The following is a 17,951-nucleotide window of genomic DNA, read 5'->3' on the forward strand; positions in this document are numbered from 1 at the left end:
ATTTTTGATAGCATAGATTTTTATTTTATTTAAACCAAACTTTATCAATTACTTAAACGGTAAGATCATGGACCATACATATTTACAAATATAACTACTAAAAAACAGTCCAGCTATTTTTGCCACAAACTGTTCGTGGCCTCCTCTTATTAAGATCTCGCAATGACAACGAGTAGATATGGAATTTCCCTCACCGCTTGAAGCAGCTCAGGAGCCTTTGTTCTCAAAAACTCTCTCACGAAACCGCAATCAGCTGGGATCAGGTGAATGACGAATTTTGTTAGTCCGGTTAGTGGACAAGGAATATTTGCAATTCCAGCCGCTTCCTTTAACCGAAAGTAGGTAATAAATTCACGTCTGAGGTTGTTGCTCTGTCGGAGAACATCCTCCCGGTCGCGACCACACGGCAACGCTAAAAGGACGCAGTGTTCACGCGGCATCTGTAAATTGCATGTACATACAATGGAGGTTTCTCAACGTATGCCCACAGATTTGGACCACATTAGCGTCAATCGATCACAAATATAATTAGTATGAAATTTGCAAATGGAACTATCTGCCAATGGGCAGGTGTGGCGGAGATATTTGCATCCAAGGCGGGAAAAATGTGTAGCAAATTTGGAAAATGAAAAATTTGTCAGCCAGGGTTTCATTTTCTCCTCTTTTTATGCAAATATCTCCGCTAAACCTGAGCATTGGCAAATTGTCCCATTTGAAAATTTCATACTAATAAAATTTGTGATCGATTGACGCTACTTTGGTCCAAATCTGTGAGCATACGTTGGGAGACCTCCATTTTGTGTAGGGAAATTATTTACTTAATACCAGGTGAGTAATAAACAAGGCAATTCGTGTACATACTTACCTGCATCCTTGCTGCGAGTTCCATCAAGTGCGCTTCCTCTAGTTGCATCTTCTCCGTAATTTTTAACGGAGGAATTGTCCCGTCCGGATTTGAAGCCAACGCTTCTCTCGCGACGTCCTGGGCACCGGATAAAAAGTGCATTTGACTCGCGGCAGTGTTGTTCTTTACGGCTGCGCAATAAGTAATTCGGTACTTTTAAAAATGAAAAAAATCTGATAAAATTGTAGTTTTTTTTTCTCACCTAACAATCCTTGCCACATGATTGGTAATCGCTGCAATATTTACAAGATCGACAATTAATTGTTTTCACCCAGATCCTGGCCTAAGGGCCGTCCATAAATTACGTAACGTGAGAGAGGGGGTCTAAGGCTTCAGTGACATCGGGTTTATATTTACATGTCACGCATGTTAAACCGGGGAGGGCGGGGGGGGGGGTCTAGAAAATTGCGATTCTTTGTGTGAGAACATCACATAAAGTGGGATATGTTCGTTTGAACACGTGGTGGCATAGATACTTATAAAGAGCGGTGATAGCTCAGTGGTTAAGGTGCTCGCAAGGATAGCGAGAGGTCCCGGGTTCGATTCCTGGGCTACACTTCTCCATATTTTTGCACACTCGTCGCATTCCGACCAACATATATTGCCCACATTTTGCGGTACGTAATTCTTGGACGGTGCCCTATGTAGGTCAAATATATGAGAATATACCTGAAGGATGGTTAACAGGGTGTCTGCTTTAGGAGAAACTTGATACCCAGGTGGATTAATTATGCCCTGCAGTTCTTCCCCAGTGGTGCCATGGCTCTCCTCTCCGTCTAATTTTAGCATAAAATTTTATTAGCAAGCTAATCAAAGTAAAATTCGGAACAAATAAATAAATATTTAATGTGGCAGGGCGATTTAATGGTACCGAACTTGTTAGCGATTCTCTAAAATTTCTGTGCATCATAAAAATCCAAATTGAAAAAAATATTTATCCATACCTTCCATTCCCAAGCGAACTTCTTCCATCTGTGCAACCATAAAATTAAGTTTTGTTAATGTTTTAGATTAAGGAACCATGGTTACATACATTCGAGTTATTTTTTATGTGGTAACAAAAATTTGTTCATTAACAGTACAATACAAATTTTTTTACAATATGCGGACGTTATTACTCTACAAGATACGGATTTGACCTTAGATATTTAAAAACTGGATGATTACGAAACATGAGCGGTATTGATACGTGACTCCGCGTTGGTATTAAACGGTTACACCACTTAATGGTATTAAAACAATGGTTTGTTTGTAGTAATAATTCTAATACTAAATCGTATCAAATTTAAACAACGCAGTATTAATTAATTACCAGATTATTCATTACCACTAGATAGAAGGACTGTGCTTCAAGCACATATGTATGTCTTGATACGGTGTTTTGTTAAGAGCATAAGCTAGATATTTTAGCTCTAAATATTACTTTTTTATTATTTGGTGTTGTAAATTTTCACCATAAAACAGTGAACATTTTTATACTCTGGATTTCACCTCACTTATTTCCTCAAAACTCTACGGAAATGTTTTCAGATTTACGAGCACAAAAAAACTTAAATACATAAATATATAAATATTTACATAAATACATAAATATTTATGTAGGCCAATAATTTTTCTTGCACTACTAATTTACCTGGTCAGAGTTGCTTGCAATCCATTCCATACTTACTGCAAATTTGTGAGTTTTTTTCAAACAGATTTTAAAACCTTGTTGTTTCTCTCTTTCCTCGTGTCAAGGAACTGACTGGCTGGATTATTCATGGAGTAGCCGTTAAAAGTAGGTGAAAAGGGTCTCATTATTTATACAGCTAGGGTGCACAAAGAATATATAAATAAATGCAACCCGAAAGCAGCCCCTTATGGTGATTATAAGTGGAAGTATCGATCCCTTCCATTTTTTGCATGTGTAAATGTTTGGAAATATGTATGTACAAGTGATGTGGTGTGCGTAAGACTCCTGATAATGACTACCTACCAATGAACATTATCTTCTACCCGCAATTATTCCCTACCCGTGAATGCTATCTACGATTTCCTACCCGTGATTAGCATACGTCGGATATGAATGAAAAATGACTTTTTCCATTTATTGACCTACAGCCACCAAACATTCTGAGAATGTTTACGGTCACTAGTAGGTCACGTAGGTCAAAGCATATTTTCTCTTATTGGTCATATTTCCGGGTTTTGGGACATATTCATATTCCCGATCATATTTCGGGCATTTTTCGTTCATTTTGTGATTTTTCACCAAATTCTAAGATTTTGCAACCAAATTGACAGAAAATGACAAAAAATTCAGTTTTTTCACTATGATTCATCGTAAGAAACTTGCAGAAATTTACACTCACTATCGCCTGAGGTGATTTAATTCATTCCCAATGCATTATAAATTACCCCAGAACTTGTTTTATTGATAAAAATTGGGTATCACAAGAAAATATCTTTAAAACAAATCAAAAAATTAACAAAATAAACTCATTTTTATGGTCATATTTTGGGGATTTTTACGGTCATTTTTCATCCATATTTTGAGGTTTTATCGGTCATTCATATCCGACGTCTGGTGATTAGCTCCTACCCGTGAATGCCTACCCGTAATATCCTACCCGTGATTATCTCCTACCCGCGAATGGCTACCCGTGATTAACTCCTGCCCATGAACGCCTACCCATGATATCCTACCCGTGAATATCTCCCACCACTGATTATCTCCTACTCGTCATATTTTTTAGTCAACAATATAAACGCCTTATATAACTGTGACTGATACTTACTCTGCCTTTAATTTATAAACCTCTCCTTGGTACATATTTAATATTTACATACTACTCGACCATGCTTACTTCCTGTGCCACCAGGGTCGCGCTGGAACCTTTCCTAGATAGCATTAACTTTGTCCCTAATTAAGAACCTTTTTATCTCTTTCTCAGAAACAAATCTTTCCCATATATAAATATGTACATATTTGGAAATATGTTCAAGTAATCTACATAAATAGCAACGCTCACTGTAAATACTCAAAGCATGGGAGGGGTCTTACACTCTTAGAAATGGGGTTACGATTATAACCAAAAAGTAAACGTATATGACTCTACCTCCGGTTATGAATTTGTTACCAACTGGTTAGAAATGTATTACCTCTGGTGCAGGCCCCGATCTAGCCCAAAATCTTACCTGGGCAAAGAAATTTGGCGCCCCAAGCCGCTCCCGCCTTCGGCGCTCGCATATGGCCTTTTTCTCAATTAAAAATATTTGTGCAAATTATTCCTACCCAGGCCTCATTAGTATGGACGTATACAATGAGATAGCAAACTTTTGACCTCCCATAGCTTTAATGTATAAAATGCTTAAAATTTTCGTCATATTGAGCAGATCAATATTCCGTAATACAGGTATTATCTGGAGGCGGCTTAGCAAATTTTCGAGATATGTGCATGTCAAAATGTGCAAATTTTTGACTAAGTTTCCTAATCTTGATTTTTGACTCAAAATCGTCACGAAAATTACATAAAATATCACTGTAAACAATTTCAAAAATTTATTTTATAACTCATATTTTGCCACTGCCCGATTTTTGTATTTCATTTGGCATTTATAATTCCACCCCCACCCCCACCCAAAAATTCGACAAAAACGTGAGAGGGCGGCAAGAAGTTACACCGCTTAAAAATTCTTAGTCTAAATTTTGAAAATTTAAAACTTTAGAAATTTTAGCACGCTGATTCCGAAGATTTAAATAACGTAGGTGAAATTAAATTTTGCCTTTTTAGATACCTATTAGGTTCTATTAGATATTTATTCGTGATTATTGCTTAAATTGGGGACAAACTCTATTTAAGACGGATGCCGCAATTGGAAAGATTTCTTTAACCTTTTAAAACGTATGGAGGCTTTTTGGCCTCCTTGAAAACATTGCGTTGCTGCGGGAGGAAGTCTTTTAGCCTCCTAAAATGTTCGGGCTTACTGCGGGAGGAGGTCAATAAACCTCCACGAATTTGTAGCTATGGTGCGGGAGGATGTCTTTTAGCCTCCATCCAAATTTTTTCTCCACTGCGGGAGGAGGTCAATAAACCTCGTTAGAAATATTTTTTTCGCTCTTCATAACCCATAATAATATTTTACATCATAAAATAATTACTACTTATTTGATCAAATTTGCACAAAAAAACACTCGAATACAAAATTGTGGACGTGTTGAATTTCTATTTACCATCACATTGCAAAAGATTTAAATGAACAAAAATTTATTATAAAATACTCAAAAAACCCTTCCCACAGTAACCGTCTATTTAGCGTCCCTCCCTTCACGAAACTAGATTTTCTCTTTGGAAAATGACTCCCGAATCATAACCCAATTAGGACAGTAAATCTCCCGTGGTAACGCCTTGGTTATTTCATTATACACACGATTTAAAAGGTTAAAAAAACTTGCTTACGTCAGTCTGGTTCAAGTGCCCGGGGATTGGAACTTAGTACCTGAGAAACGTCACCCAAAAGTTCCGATCCCCTGGACATTTTAGTTATGCAAGTTACAGGGAAACGGAACCTTCTTGTCGCAGGATTTAGCAGGTGTCGATTCCCCGGTACCCTCTTACACAAAAGTTCCGATTCCCCGGAACCCAAGATTTTTCTTTCATTTTTCCTAAAGTGGATAAATTTCCGCAGAAATTTTGTATTATCTCAAATTAACCACCCACCAATGAAGAACATTGGATAAAAAAATTAGAATTTGTTATAGTGGCGTTTTTCCTAAAATCACAAATATCTGACAAATTTGAGGAGCGGCAAGCTTAAAAAGGTCCGGAGAATCGTCACCCAACAATGATTTTCATATACAAATAATTTTTGGGTGACGATACCCCGGACCTTTTTAAGCTTGCAGCTCCTCAAATTTGTCAGATATTTGTGATTTTAGGAAAAACGCCACTTTAAAAAATTCTGACTTTTTTATCCAATGTTCTTCATTGGTGGGAGGTTAATTTGAGATAATCCAAAATTTCTGCGGAAATTTATCCACTTTAGGAAAAATGAAAGAAAAATCTTGGGTTCCGGGGAATCGGAACTTTTGTGTAATAGGGTACCGGGGCATCGACACCCGCTAAATCCTGCGACAAGAAGGTTCCGTTTCCCTGTAACTTGCATAACTAAAATGTCCAGGGGATCGGAACTTTTGGGTGACGTTTCCCAGGTACTAAGTTCCAATCCCCCGGCACTTGAACCAGACTACGTGTAAAACCCAGGTCTCCATAGGACCAATTTTATTTTGTTCAACACAAAAAATAAATGCGTCCCCGTATTTTTTATTTTTCGTAACACGCCTATTTGAGCGCGAATTTTAAGTTATTTTCCAGCCAAACCTCGGTTTTTAAAATTCTGCAAATTTTGTAAGTTCAACGCAAATCCAAAAATTCGAAAACATTTCGTGAAGCATTTCTTCTAACTTTTGGATTCGCGCTAAAATTGGACAATTTACAAAACTCAGGTTTCGCCTCGAAAACAGTTCACAATTCGCGGCAAGCGCTCAAAGTAGCGCATTATGAACAACGCAAAAGTGCGGCAATTCTCATTTTTGTGGTAAATAATATCAAATTAGTCGCATGGGGATTTGAGTTTTACTTGTAAAAGACCAAGGTAATGAGTTCTCTTTGCTATTTTTCAAAAATCGGAATGATATACATACAGCCACAATTTTTCTGGGCTACAATCATGCCAACTTTCAAGATGCAATGCAACCAATGCGAGATTGAACAGTTTTCAATACAATCATACAATTTATTTTGCTCCTCAGCGTAAACTCTAAATGTATTGCCAGGCATATTATATTAAATTTAAGTTTGAGAGAATTTACCTTTTGAGAAAAATAGGTTAACACAACAATTGGGTGAAATTTATTCAATCATGAAGTTAACGGTTGAATAATTTTTCACAACCATGAAATAAATTTTACCCAATTATCGTTTCGTGCTCTATATTACTCAACCTTGAGTAGGTTTACTTGTATACCTTTATTTAGAGGATGTTTGAAAATTTAGAGACTGCACATTTCTGAAATTGCAGTGGTGCATCAACACATCAGAATTGCAATGAATTGCCCAAACTTGACAAAAATAAAAACCCCAACAAAAAGATTTTCAAAATTTATAACAGGAACATTCAATTATATCTAGTGTAAACCCGGGCGCCTACCGGCGCCCCCCAGGAGTTTGGCGCCCCGGGCAGCTGCCCGGGTTGCCCGCCCCTAAATCGGGGCCTGCTCTGGTGACAATTTAATACCAAGTAGGTGAAACTTTATAACTAGTTGGTGACAATTGTCGATGACAAATTTATAACCTCCTCAAAGGTGTACAGACCTCCTATCTAAGCACGATCGCAAAAATTCAAACATAAATGGGTTTCCATCTTTGACATATTTTAGGGTTCTCGTACGTATTACATATCTTCATACATATTTTGAGGATTTTTCGTACATATACATATTTTCCTGTATATTTCACGTATTTTGCCAAAAATAAAATTTTAGTAGACATTTCGAAGCGGTTTAATTAAAAATATTTTTCTTCGTTCACTCATAAGTTAAAGTTTCCTTAAAATTATATTTCATAAATACGTGGTTTAGTAGAAAATTTAAGTTGAACAACATTTTTCATTTGCACATTTTCAGGTTTTTTAAGCACACATTACACACATATTTTTCGGAATTTACGTACATAAATATATCCGCCCTCTATTCATATAACCCAATTTTTTCATAGTTTATTAAATATTGAGCCGGTAAACCGATCCATACTTATTTTGTAAAAATAGAAATACTTAAACCAGGCAAACCAAACCCAAGTACCATTTTCTGCACTCAGAATCAGATAGTAATGAATCATTACCATGCGGATGACTACATAGTGGGGTCATAAGTTCTCGTGAATGCATTTCCGGTAATAAATCCCAAAGTATTAGAGCTATCTGTTCGAAATTTTTATGGATTAAGAAGCTATTAATATTGTTTAGAAATCATAACTTCTTTGTCAAGATTTCGTCCACGGGCAATTAGACAAGACATAACTCGTGACGGCCACAGGTTGATCGTGGTACGCGCCAATTTTCGTGCCAAAAGTATTTCAGACTTTTCACCGTTGGCAAAAAATTTAATAGAAAAAAAGGCCAGATATTTGTTGTACAGAAGTCTGACATCCGTTTAAGTATGCGGAAGTCAATACGAAGTCATCACCGTGGTGTGCATGGGAGCAAGTTGGCTGGAGAAATGAAATCTCTGTTTTTTATCGCAAAGGGTACAAGTTGAAGCCAAGAATTATTTTCAGAGTGTCCTAGAGACAAACGTTAATAACCTGAACCCTGGACCCTCCGAAAATCGCCATTGGACCTTTCAAAAAGACTCTGCTCATGCGCAAGGTGCAAAATTGTCCAAAACTGGCTTCAGACGAATTTTCATGACTTTTTTTCATCCGTAGAACGGTGCTCTGTATCTGCAGACCTTAATCCCCTAAATTATGACTGGTGGTCAAAATTATAGGTACAAGTATGCTCTAAATTTCACCCAAGTGTGGAAGGGCTGAGGTCGCACTTACTGAAGATCTGGCGCTTTTCCCTGGAAATCCGTGCGTGCCGCGATCGAGCAGTTTTCGCCACGACTTATGTCTTGTGTACAAGCCCGTGGAGGAAATTGTGAAAACGAAGTTATGATTTCTAAACAAGATTAATACCTTGTTCATCCACAAAAATTTCTATCAGATAGCTCTAATACTTTGGGCTTTATCACCGGAAATGCATTCACGGGAACTTATGGTCGGACTATGTATGTGGCTCTACCACGTCGGTTACGATTTGTCGCAGGAACGGTAATAATAAGTTCAGGGAAATTCAAATTTAATACATAATGGTACATATTCACTTCCTTAATATTTGGTAATGAATTTGAATTTCCCTGAAATTATTATTACCATTTCGACGACAAATTGTAACCGACGTGGTAGAGCCACATAGTCATTCAGCATGGTAGCGATCCATTACTACCTTATTTTGAGTGTGTAAAATTATACAAAAGGGGTCTATTTCCTCTGAAATGTTTGCCCTGATTGAAGGTTGTAAAAGCTCGGGGAGCCAGCCCAGATTCCAGACGAACCTTTTACCTGATTCGTTGGGGTCAGTCTTAAATATTATCAGTCTTGTCACAAGTCTCTTGTGTGGAGCATTACTTGGAGTATCCATTAAATAATAGAATCCCTCATTTTAACCACTTTTTCCAACAATATTTATCTAATTATCTCAACAAATCAATATTTCATTCATCCACCATACATAGAATTTTGGAATGACTGAACACCCCAATCACTCAATTCCGTGTAGAAAAATGTGTGTTACTAAAGTGTACCCTGGTTGAAATTTTTGGCGATTTTATGCAGGAAATGTTAAGCCGAATCCTGCAGAAAAAATGTGCCTAAAATTGGCCCAATTTTGTGCAGAACTGTTTATGCATATCTATTTTATGCAGAATATATTATGCATAATTTATGTTGAAGGGTTTATGCACAATTTATTGTGACGGGTTTATGCAGACAATTAATGCATTTTAAATCATGTCCTAATTGATGTATAAATTACAATTCATCAAGTACAATTAAAATTCATATTTATTTTTACTTGTAATAAATATAAGTATATAATTGTTTTAAATAATATTAACACCAGTCCCACGGCGTGACTTGCGATACTTCTCGGATAGTGTCTTCTTGCTTCACAATTTAGCATCGGCTCTGGTGCAGTTATCTGGAGGATTTTCAACTCGTCCCTTTTTAACACGCAATCTACATACAAGTTCGAAAAATGTAGATTTTGTTGATTAGTGGCTTACAGAAAATATTAAATGTGGGACTTATCTTGGTAATCACTGCATCTGCGGCGCAGACTGCGAGTTATTCTGCTGCCTTCCAATGAGGTTTTTTCTCTTGGATCTTATCTTAATGTTCCGTCAACCCAGTTCTCGCACCGTATTAAGTTTATTAACCCACTCGACTAAGAAATAACTGATCTTTTTTTTAAATTTGCTATGAAAATATCGAAAAGTTTGGATAAAAGAGGGATTTAAAAGTGAAATGCGAAATCATTCAATGAAATGAATAAACCCATGCCGTCTCAATTCGAGTTACGCGCTATGAGACACGTGTATAATTATGGGTACATATTTCTGCATAATAAACTCGACATAAGTTCTATGCATAATTATGCTTATAATTTTCTGCATAAGTTGGTCGGCATGATTTCTTTGTCAAATTGTGCATAAACCTGCACCAAATTTTGTGCATAATGATTTAGTAGTGACGTAAGTTTCACGATTAATTGAGCCTTACCTTTAAGATGAGAATTTGATCGGAATTTGCCGATCACCTGAGCCCCAACGAGGTCACTTAGGAGGTATGATGGTTGTCAAGAATTGTACTCATCTACATATGTATTAATGGTCGTACGATAGTTTTCCGGGTGCAACTTGACAAAAGGTTCCATTGTGAGTCTTGGTAAACGTTGAGAGACCTGTAAGATTTACAATTTCCATTTCTTGTCGAATATGATTTCGGTTGTTCTTGAACAAGAAATTCACAAAATTCTAATTTATCTAGCAATTTAAAAGAAATAGAAGCAATAAAAGCGACATTTGTCTACACAACCTGGAGCAAATGAAAATTTTGCAAGTTACTGTTAAAGAAATTACCTGCGGTGAAATCAAATTTACGTTACGTTACGAAGGGGGAGGGGGGTAGTCGAGAAGCGTTACGATGCCGTTACGAGGGGGGAGGGGGGGTCCAAAAAATGATGATTTTTGCGTTACGTAATTTATGGACGGCCCCAAAACACTTTTCTATGGAACATGCAGAAAATCCTGTCCGATTTCCGTGTCCCCTTTGTCTCAGGGAATTTAAACAAAGAAACCATCTCCCCCGACACATTTCCAGGAAGGCGGACAGTTTGGCGAAAACCCTTTTGGCGAAAAAAATTCGCCAAATAAAAATCCCGTTTGGCGAAAAAAAATTTCACCCACTTTACGGCATTCTTAGAACAACGGTTTCAAAGTACCTTTTGGCGAAAAAAATGTCACATTTGGCGAAACTGAAGATTTTATGAGTATGTTACATCATAAGGATAATACTACAAGAATTTACATTTTTTCTTGATTTTCATATGTTAATGTATTTGAATTAACACGTTATCGCTGGATTATTTTAATCTTCTTCTTAGCTCCTCAATTGTGTTTTTACCGTCAGTCACCTACCCCAGCCCAAAAAAAATCACGTCTGAATTTATCGAGTTCAGTAGCTGAGAAAATGCTTTTATGGCAATAGGATGAGTTAAATAAGGTTTAATTATCCCACAGCAACTAATGAACTAGATCTGCCAATCATACTGCGTTCAATACTAAGGGGATATAAATCTTTGATGAAGGAGATGGAAGATAGTGGAATTTTTATTTTCTCAACCGTAGAAAATGTTAGCTAGTTGCTCGTCATACATGTTGCAGAGATTGGCAAAATTGGATACCTGGATCTGTAATACAGATTCTGTGTATATAACTCGAGCTAGTCATAAAAAATTTGTAACTTGGTTATCCAAGCTTACCAGAAGTGCTCCAGACTATAAATAAGTCCTAATTTGCTGAAATTTGAATTATCTAATAATTTGATGCAATTGTGTTAATTTTAAAGGGTTTGACATGAATAAATTGCGAAATTTATATTTCGCCAAATGTGCTTTTCCGAGTTTTTCATTTTCGCCATATGTGACAAAAATTTCGCCATTCGGGATTTTCATCGTAATTTTTTTACCTCTTTGGCGAAAATTTATTTTCGCCAAATCGGCTTTCGCCAAACTGTCTGTCAATCCATTTCCACCCACACCAAGGAAAAAGCCTACAAATGCCCAATCTGTGGGAAGAGCTTCGGAAATGGCGATATTTTCAAGCTGCACCAGGTAACCAATTAATTTAATTCATTGAATTTTAATTTGTCTAACATTGCGATGGTGTGAAGTGTAACCCTCCGATTTGGTTGAAATTTTGAAATGATGTGGTCCATGTCAATACAATCAACCACCTTCAGGCAGTTTATGCGATAGTAAGAATTTGGCAAAATATTTCAGGCTAAAGTTGCAAAAATTTCTACCAAGCGGAGGAGGAAGCAAACTCAACTTTCGTTTTCCTCCCGTGCTAAAAATTGCACATTTTTCAACTTTAACCTCCAATGCTTTGACCAAAGCCAACTTTCGCACAAACTGCTCAAGAAAGGTTAGATACATTTACTTGGACTGCATAATTTCCAAATTTCAACAAAATCCGAGGGTTACACTTCACACCGTCGTATTGTAAGTATTTTAATTATTCAGTTTATTAAAAAAGTGTTGTTCTCGTTTCAGCGAATTCATGAAACGAAATCGGCCCAAGAAGTTTATAAATGTGACTTTTGCCCTCTGACCTTCTTGGCCAAGATTGGAAGGCAGAATCACACTTGGAGTTCGCATGGACACCGGGCGACTTCCACTTATCAGTGTGTCATTTGTGATAAGCAAGTAACGACTCGAGAGGGTTTGAGATATCACATGCGGTCTTATCACGCGACGAGTGAGAGGCCGATTTATTATTGTGATAAATGCGAGTACAAAACGTGCGTCAAGACGAGCTTGACTCGACACGTGAAACGTATACACGACGGGACGAAGGAAAACGAGTGTTACTTCTGTGGGAAGAAATTTTTCGCGTTTTATCGACTCGTTAGTCACTCTTCTAAAATGCACACTTTGGAGAAATAGCCAACAAGGGTGAGTTGGATATCTATTTGTTTGGATTATCCATCGTCCTATCCTATCCAACTGGATTTGGATGGATTGGATTTTTTAGTATAAAATTAATTGGATTTGAATGAATTTTACAATTTTATATTTTTAATATTTTTAATCTGAATGAATGACCTTTTTAGGCTAATATGAGTTGGATTTGGATGGATTGTATTTTAGAAAATGGCAATCTGATAACCAGGATTGGACTCCTTACAATGCGATGGTGTAAAGTGTAACCGTCCGATTTGGCTGAAATATTGAAATTACGTAATCCATGTCAATACATCCAACGTTTCTTTAGGCAATTTGTCCCATGGTCAGAATTTGCCATATTTTAGGACAAATTTGTACATTTATTGTCGAAAAAATTGCCTAACGATGGAATTCGTAATAGAATTATTTTGAGTGTGCGAATATTATTAACTCCAACATTAAAACTGTTTTGGCACGAGATGAATTGAACATTAGTAAAGCAATTTTATTGATTTCTATGTATGTATGCACGTGTTATAAATATTGTATAGCCCTATTGTTCCAATACATGTCGATTTACAAACAAGGATTACAATTAAACAATTTGAACGTGTTAAAATATTATGAAGTAATAATCTATTTGTAAAAGGAAGAAGTAGACAAGTATAATTGACACCGTTGCATGTTTGTCAAATTTAATTCAGAAATATATTAAATTATTATGTGCATAGTTAATGAGTTAATTAGTGTTAATAATTATTACCTATCCATAACAAATTGCATACATACATAAATATGTGTGGAGAAGATCTGTTCAATTTTCCAATTTCCGTGATAGGATTCCTATCTGAAAATTTAAATACAAAAGTTTGCATAAAATTTTCTTACAAATGTACAATCCCCTCAGATATGTCCTTACCGAATCCCTCGCATTTGGAAAAATGTCCAACAATCGCGTATAAAGCTCAGTCTGCGCTAATATGTCAACATTTGTGAAACGATCTCCCAAAAAATTTAGATTCACATCTTTCACCGACTCCACGACGGCGGATCGATCCTCCGGCAGAAATGCAGCCACGGAGGAAAAATCATCGAGTCGGTTGGAAACATGCAGTTTTTCCAAGACAGGGAAACACGCTTTGTAATCAATCCGCCCAAAATTTCCTGACCCGGGGCCAACTTCAAACTCAAGATTTTCAAACAAATCACTCCCCAAGATCTTCAAGCTCTTCAAGGCCGGAAATGTTGGCACTTTCCATTCTAAGTCTGCTCGGAATAAAGTCCAGCGTATGTCCACGGAAAGCTTTTCCAGACTGGGGGAATGTTTGTGTAGCAATTTATAAAAAATTGTGTCCAACTCGTCAACTCGATCGTCATTGCCCTCCAAGGAAATTAAATGAAACACCAGTTTCTTTAATGGTGCAGGGATTTGTAGGAGGCATTCCATCCCATTGGTGTTGAAATATCCCGTCAGCCACAAGGAAGTAAGTGATCTAAAAATTACATAGTTAACAATTCTGCCCATTGGTAGTATGTAAAACAATATCCCTGGTCGTCAGTTTTAAGACTTTTTGAGCCGTTTGAGCTAAGAAATGAGTGCATTATTTGGAGCAATAATATCCTTGAATTAGTCAGGGCTTATGGGACTGTCCTATCCGTCCGTCCGTAAATACGATAGAGCCAAAACGGCAGATCCAATTGGCTTGTAAATTTTTACCATATAATATGCATATTATGCATATTATACAAAGCTAGGAATCGAGTTCGAAGGTGGGAAAAATCGGTTAAGTGGGTGACCGGTGGGGGTCATGTTAGAAGAGATTTGGTCAAGGTCTAACAAGGGAAGGTCCCCGATTGTTCCCCGAGTTCGGGGTACCCACTATGTTTTTTAGACTCTACTGGGACCCTAGATGAAGGATACATGCATATTTACGTGCAAAAGTAAAGTTTGGCCCCGTGGCGTGGCGCCAAACTTAAAAATCTGAATTTGCGACAAATTTCAAACCTCCATAACTTTTTCAGTTTCCGTGGGATTTTCAAAATCTTGGGCTCAAAATTAGCACAAAAGTCGAAATTTGAAGAAAAAAGTCCAAAATTAAAAAATCTTAACTTTTGAAATATTTTTAAGGTTTTTTTCAGCGAACCCATGTGTTTAAGAAAATTAGGAAATTTTGCAAAAGTTTGAAAATTTCCGTTTTTTGAAAGAAAATCATGGAAATCGAATTTTGAACCCTTTGTGATGATTTTCGTAAAAAATTATGAAAATCCGTCCAGGATTTCAAAAGTTATGGCGCTTTTAAAATTAAAAACAGTCAAATTTGGCAAATGTGGCGCCACGCCACGGCGCCAAATACGACTTTTGCACGTGAATATCCATGGACCCTTCATCTAGGGTCCTAGTAGATTCTAAAAAACATAGTGAGTACCCTGAACTCGGGGAGCAGTCGGGGACCTTCCCTTATAAGTCTGACTCGGGCTAAATGGAGTCTGCACTGTAAAATATGTAAATTCCAGGAAATTATTCCTCCAAATAATGCACCATTTCTTAGCAACTGGTCTAAAATTCTTAAAAATGACCTCCAGGGAGATTGTCACAGCCAAAGTTAATTTCCCAAAATCAATTATTCAACCATTCGTCAAAACTTACAGTGGAAATTTTGGTAAGATATTCATCTTTGAGATTTCATATAAATTTTTCCCCTTCATATGGAGACTTTCTAATCCTGGGAACGCTTCCGTAAGAGCTTGACCAATTCTTTCACGGGATTGATTTCGACACCCCTGTCGATCAAATATCCTCAGTTTCTTCAATTTTGCAAAGGTGTAGCCCCCAAACGAAGGGAAATCTTCATCCGAGTCCCAGATAAACCATAATTTTTCCAAAGTAGTGGACGAATCGAGAATAATTTTGTGGCACAAGTCCGTCTGCCACTGCTCCGTTTGCCAATCTTTTCCATTTCGTAAGTCGGTCCTAATATATTTCAGCTTTTTGACCGGTGGGAAAGTTTCGAGGTCGATAGGGGGAATGCTGGTAATGGAATATCGATATGGGTTACATAGGCGAATCTTGATCGGGCAGAACTTCAGCCTTTCACACATCTCAACCCACCTCCCCTCGACCTCTTGACGTGAGGCAAAATTCTCATAAATTTTAGAATAGAGTGTAATTTGTATCACTGCCCTCGCCCTTAAAACGGGTGTAGCGCCGTAATTCCACGATTTACAGACTAATCGACACACTTTTATGTCTTCGATCCCAAGAAATTTGCAGAGGTGAGGAATAACCTGCAAAGTGAATAAATGACTAATCCTAAGTATAAAATACCGTAAAAGCACAAATAGTAGCCCTGCGTTTTTTCATAATTTTATAATTAGTGACCTTGCCCAAATAGTAGCCCTGCTCAAATTGTAGCCCTGCCCAAATAGTAGCCTTATTCGAATTATAGCCGTGCATCGACTTAACCACAAATTACTTAGCCAGGTCATTTAAGTAATTCAATTATAATTCAACTAGCGTATAAGCCCGTCTCCCGCCAGGCGAGGGACAATTATAAGATGCAAATGTCTGTAAGAAACGGAAATGACTGACTTTTAATTTTTAATTTATTTTGAATTTTCGCGCCATTCGAAACTTAACTTTCTCCACTTTGACTTCCGTCACGGAACATTATTTTCACTTCCGTCGCAGACAGACATTTCCAGCTTATAATATTATTCAATTTAATCGCACTTACATACAAAAAATCGATGTGAACACGAAATTCTGCTCATAGAAGAAATTGATTGAGAGCAGGTTTAAGCAATAGAATTGTCATAGACTGCGATTCTAGGGGAGAAATTGGTGCCGTTATAAAAATTTAATTTGAGCTTGACTCTGGAAACAAAATTCAATAGCTGTGTGCAAATAGTAGCCGCGCATCTTTCCGTCATTTTATAAATAGTGACCCTGCCCATATGGTAGCCGGGCCCCAGACACCGATTTTGTAAATAGTAGCCCCCGGCTTTTACCCCCGGAGTTTTTACGGTAATAACAAACTGAATACTACACATACTGCAAGCAGCATACTCACGACAATGTCTTATTTAACACCGCATCTCATTTAGCAAACTTTTAAGTAATAAGGTCCATTTGCTAGGTAAATTTTCTAAACATAATCCCATTGATTACTCTGAATTTTATATTAGTCAGTCTCAAAACTGAAAATTTATCTCAATTGGTAAGATTCAAGATGGTTGTCGTGAATATCCGCCTGGTTCATATGAATTGTTAACACGTAAAAATTATGACATAATAAAATTACATCTGGAATGACTCCACACGGCAGGTTGGCAGTTGCATCACCGTCATCGTAACAAGTCGCTAAATTTCCTCCCTGAGAGAAATTTGGACATGAGTAATTTAATTGGTACAAAAATGCAAAAAAAATATACTAGACCACTAACAACTTACTTCACAAACGTCCTCCTTCAGCATTTTCAGTTAACGGCGAAAAAAATGAACACTCAAAATTCTTTTTGACTTTTCTTTTTGAACAATTCTTTTTGACTTTTCTTTTTGAACAATTCTTTTTGACTTTTCTTTTTGAACAATTCTTTTTGACTGGTAATAAATTTGCTACCACGCTGGTAAGATTTTTTCCTATACATGTAGACAGACGAGTTATTCACGGCCAAGTAAGGAATATCCAATTGGTAACAAGTATTATTACGCGGCGATATATCGCCACGGTTATAAGTTTGTAGCCAATCGGATATTTATTAACAGACCGTAAATGCATAACTAATCTATAGAGTAAAAATATTACCGTCATGATAACAGTTTTTCACCACTGAGAGGAAATTTATTACCACGCTAGTAATATTTCTTACTCTATCGTCGAGTTAGTTACTCACGGCTTAGTAATAAATAAATGTCCAATTGGTAACAAGTAATATTACTACATAGTAATACTGGTAAACAGATTATTTTGAGCGAATGTTTAAACTAAATATGTATTCAAACTTCTTTACAATTTTTTTCGAAATTCAATAAATTCTATATAAAAATTGTGTATGCCCAATTACTTCTGTAAACAGCTGTGAAATGAGTGTCACTGTCGTTAAGTTACTAAAAGGCAGCCTGATACCACCACCACCACTTTGTACCTTGCATGCAATTGCGTAACTGCTTATGTATTTTCCATGCATACATACGTACTCACAATGCAAGTCTTTTACGTGTACAAGTTGTACACGTAAA

The 17,951-nt window shown here is 36.9% G+C and overlaps 2 protein-coding genes across 3 annotated transcripts; both read right to left on the reverse strand.

Moving 5' to 3' along the window:
- Position 1: 1 nt before the first annotated feature.
- On the reverse strand, positions 2 to 10,491 carry LOC110860157 (msx2-interacting protein). 2 transcript variants are annotated; one of them, XM_035860024.1, is made up of 6 exons: positions 10,267 to 10,491; positions 1,849 to 1,876; positions 1,574 to 1,680; positions 1,107 to 1,137; positions 866 to 1,035; positions 2 to 440 (listed from the first exon to the last, which is right to left on the reverse strand). In XM_035860024.1, exons 2-6 carry the CDS (start codon positions 1,874 to 1,876, stop codon positions 150 to 152), a joined length of 627 nt encoding a protein of 208 aa, XP_035715917.1. In that variant the 5' UTR covers positions 10,267 to 10,491; the 3' UTR covers positions 2 to 149. The 2 variants fall into 2 exon arrangements, with proteins under 2 accessions (XP_035715917.1, XP_021964909.1); XM_022109217.2 differs by lacking the exon at positions 10,267 to 10,491 and adding an exon at positions 2,538 to 2,673.
- Positions 10,492 to 13,196: 2,705 nt separating this feature from the next.
- On the reverse strand, positions 13,197 to 17,767 carry LOC110860115. Its single transcript, XM_035859970.1, has 5 exons — positions 17,163 to 17,767; positions 17,014 to 17,085; positions 15,360 to 15,997; positions 13,632 to 14,205; positions 13,197 to 13,559 (listed from the first exon to the last, which is right to left on the reverse strand). Exons 1-5 carry the CDS (start codon positions 17,184 to 17,186, stop codon positions 13,527 to 13,529), a joined length of 1,341 nt encoding a protein of 446 aa, XP_035715863.1. The 5' UTR covers positions 17,187 to 17,767; the 3' UTR covers positions 13,197 to 13,526.
- Between the last annotated feature and the right edge of the window lie 184 nt (positions 17,768 to 17,951).

This window comes from Folsomia candida, unplaced genomic scaffold (genome assembly GCF_002217175.1).
Source record: "Folsomia candida strain VU population unplaced genomic scaffold, ASM221717v1 Fcan01_Sc029, whole genome shotgun sequence".
Taxonomy (NCBI): domain Eukaryota; kingdom Metazoa; phylum Arthropoda; class Collembola; order Entomobryomorpha; family Isotomidae; genus Folsomia; species Folsomia candida.

Excerpts from the sequence above, each read along its gene's own strand:
- LOC110860157 (XM_022109217.2), bottom strand. The coding sequence starts at position 2,567 with ATGGAATGGATTGCAAGCAACTCTGACCAG. Across the intron at positions 1,036-1,106 it reads CATGTGGCAAGGATTGTTAG|CCGTAAAGAACAACACTGCC; the intron begins GTGAGAAAAAAA and ends CTTATTGCGCAG. Across the intron at positions 441-865 it reads AACTCGCAGCAAGGATGCAG|ATGCCGCGTGAACACTGCGT; the intron begins GTAAGTATGTAC and ends TGCAATTTACAG.
- LOC110860115 (XM_035859970.1), bottom strand. The coding sequence starts at position 17,186 with ATGCTGAAGGAGGACGTTTGTGAA. Across the intron at positions 17,086-17,162 it reads TGAAGGAGGACGTTTGTGAA|GGAGGAAATTTAGCGACTTG; the intron begins GTAAGTTGTTAG and ends AATTTCTCTCAG. Across the intron at positions 15,998-17,013 it reads CGTGTGGAGTCATTCCAGAT|GTTATTCCTCACCTCTGCAA; the intron begins GTAATTTTATTA and ends TTCACTTTGCAG.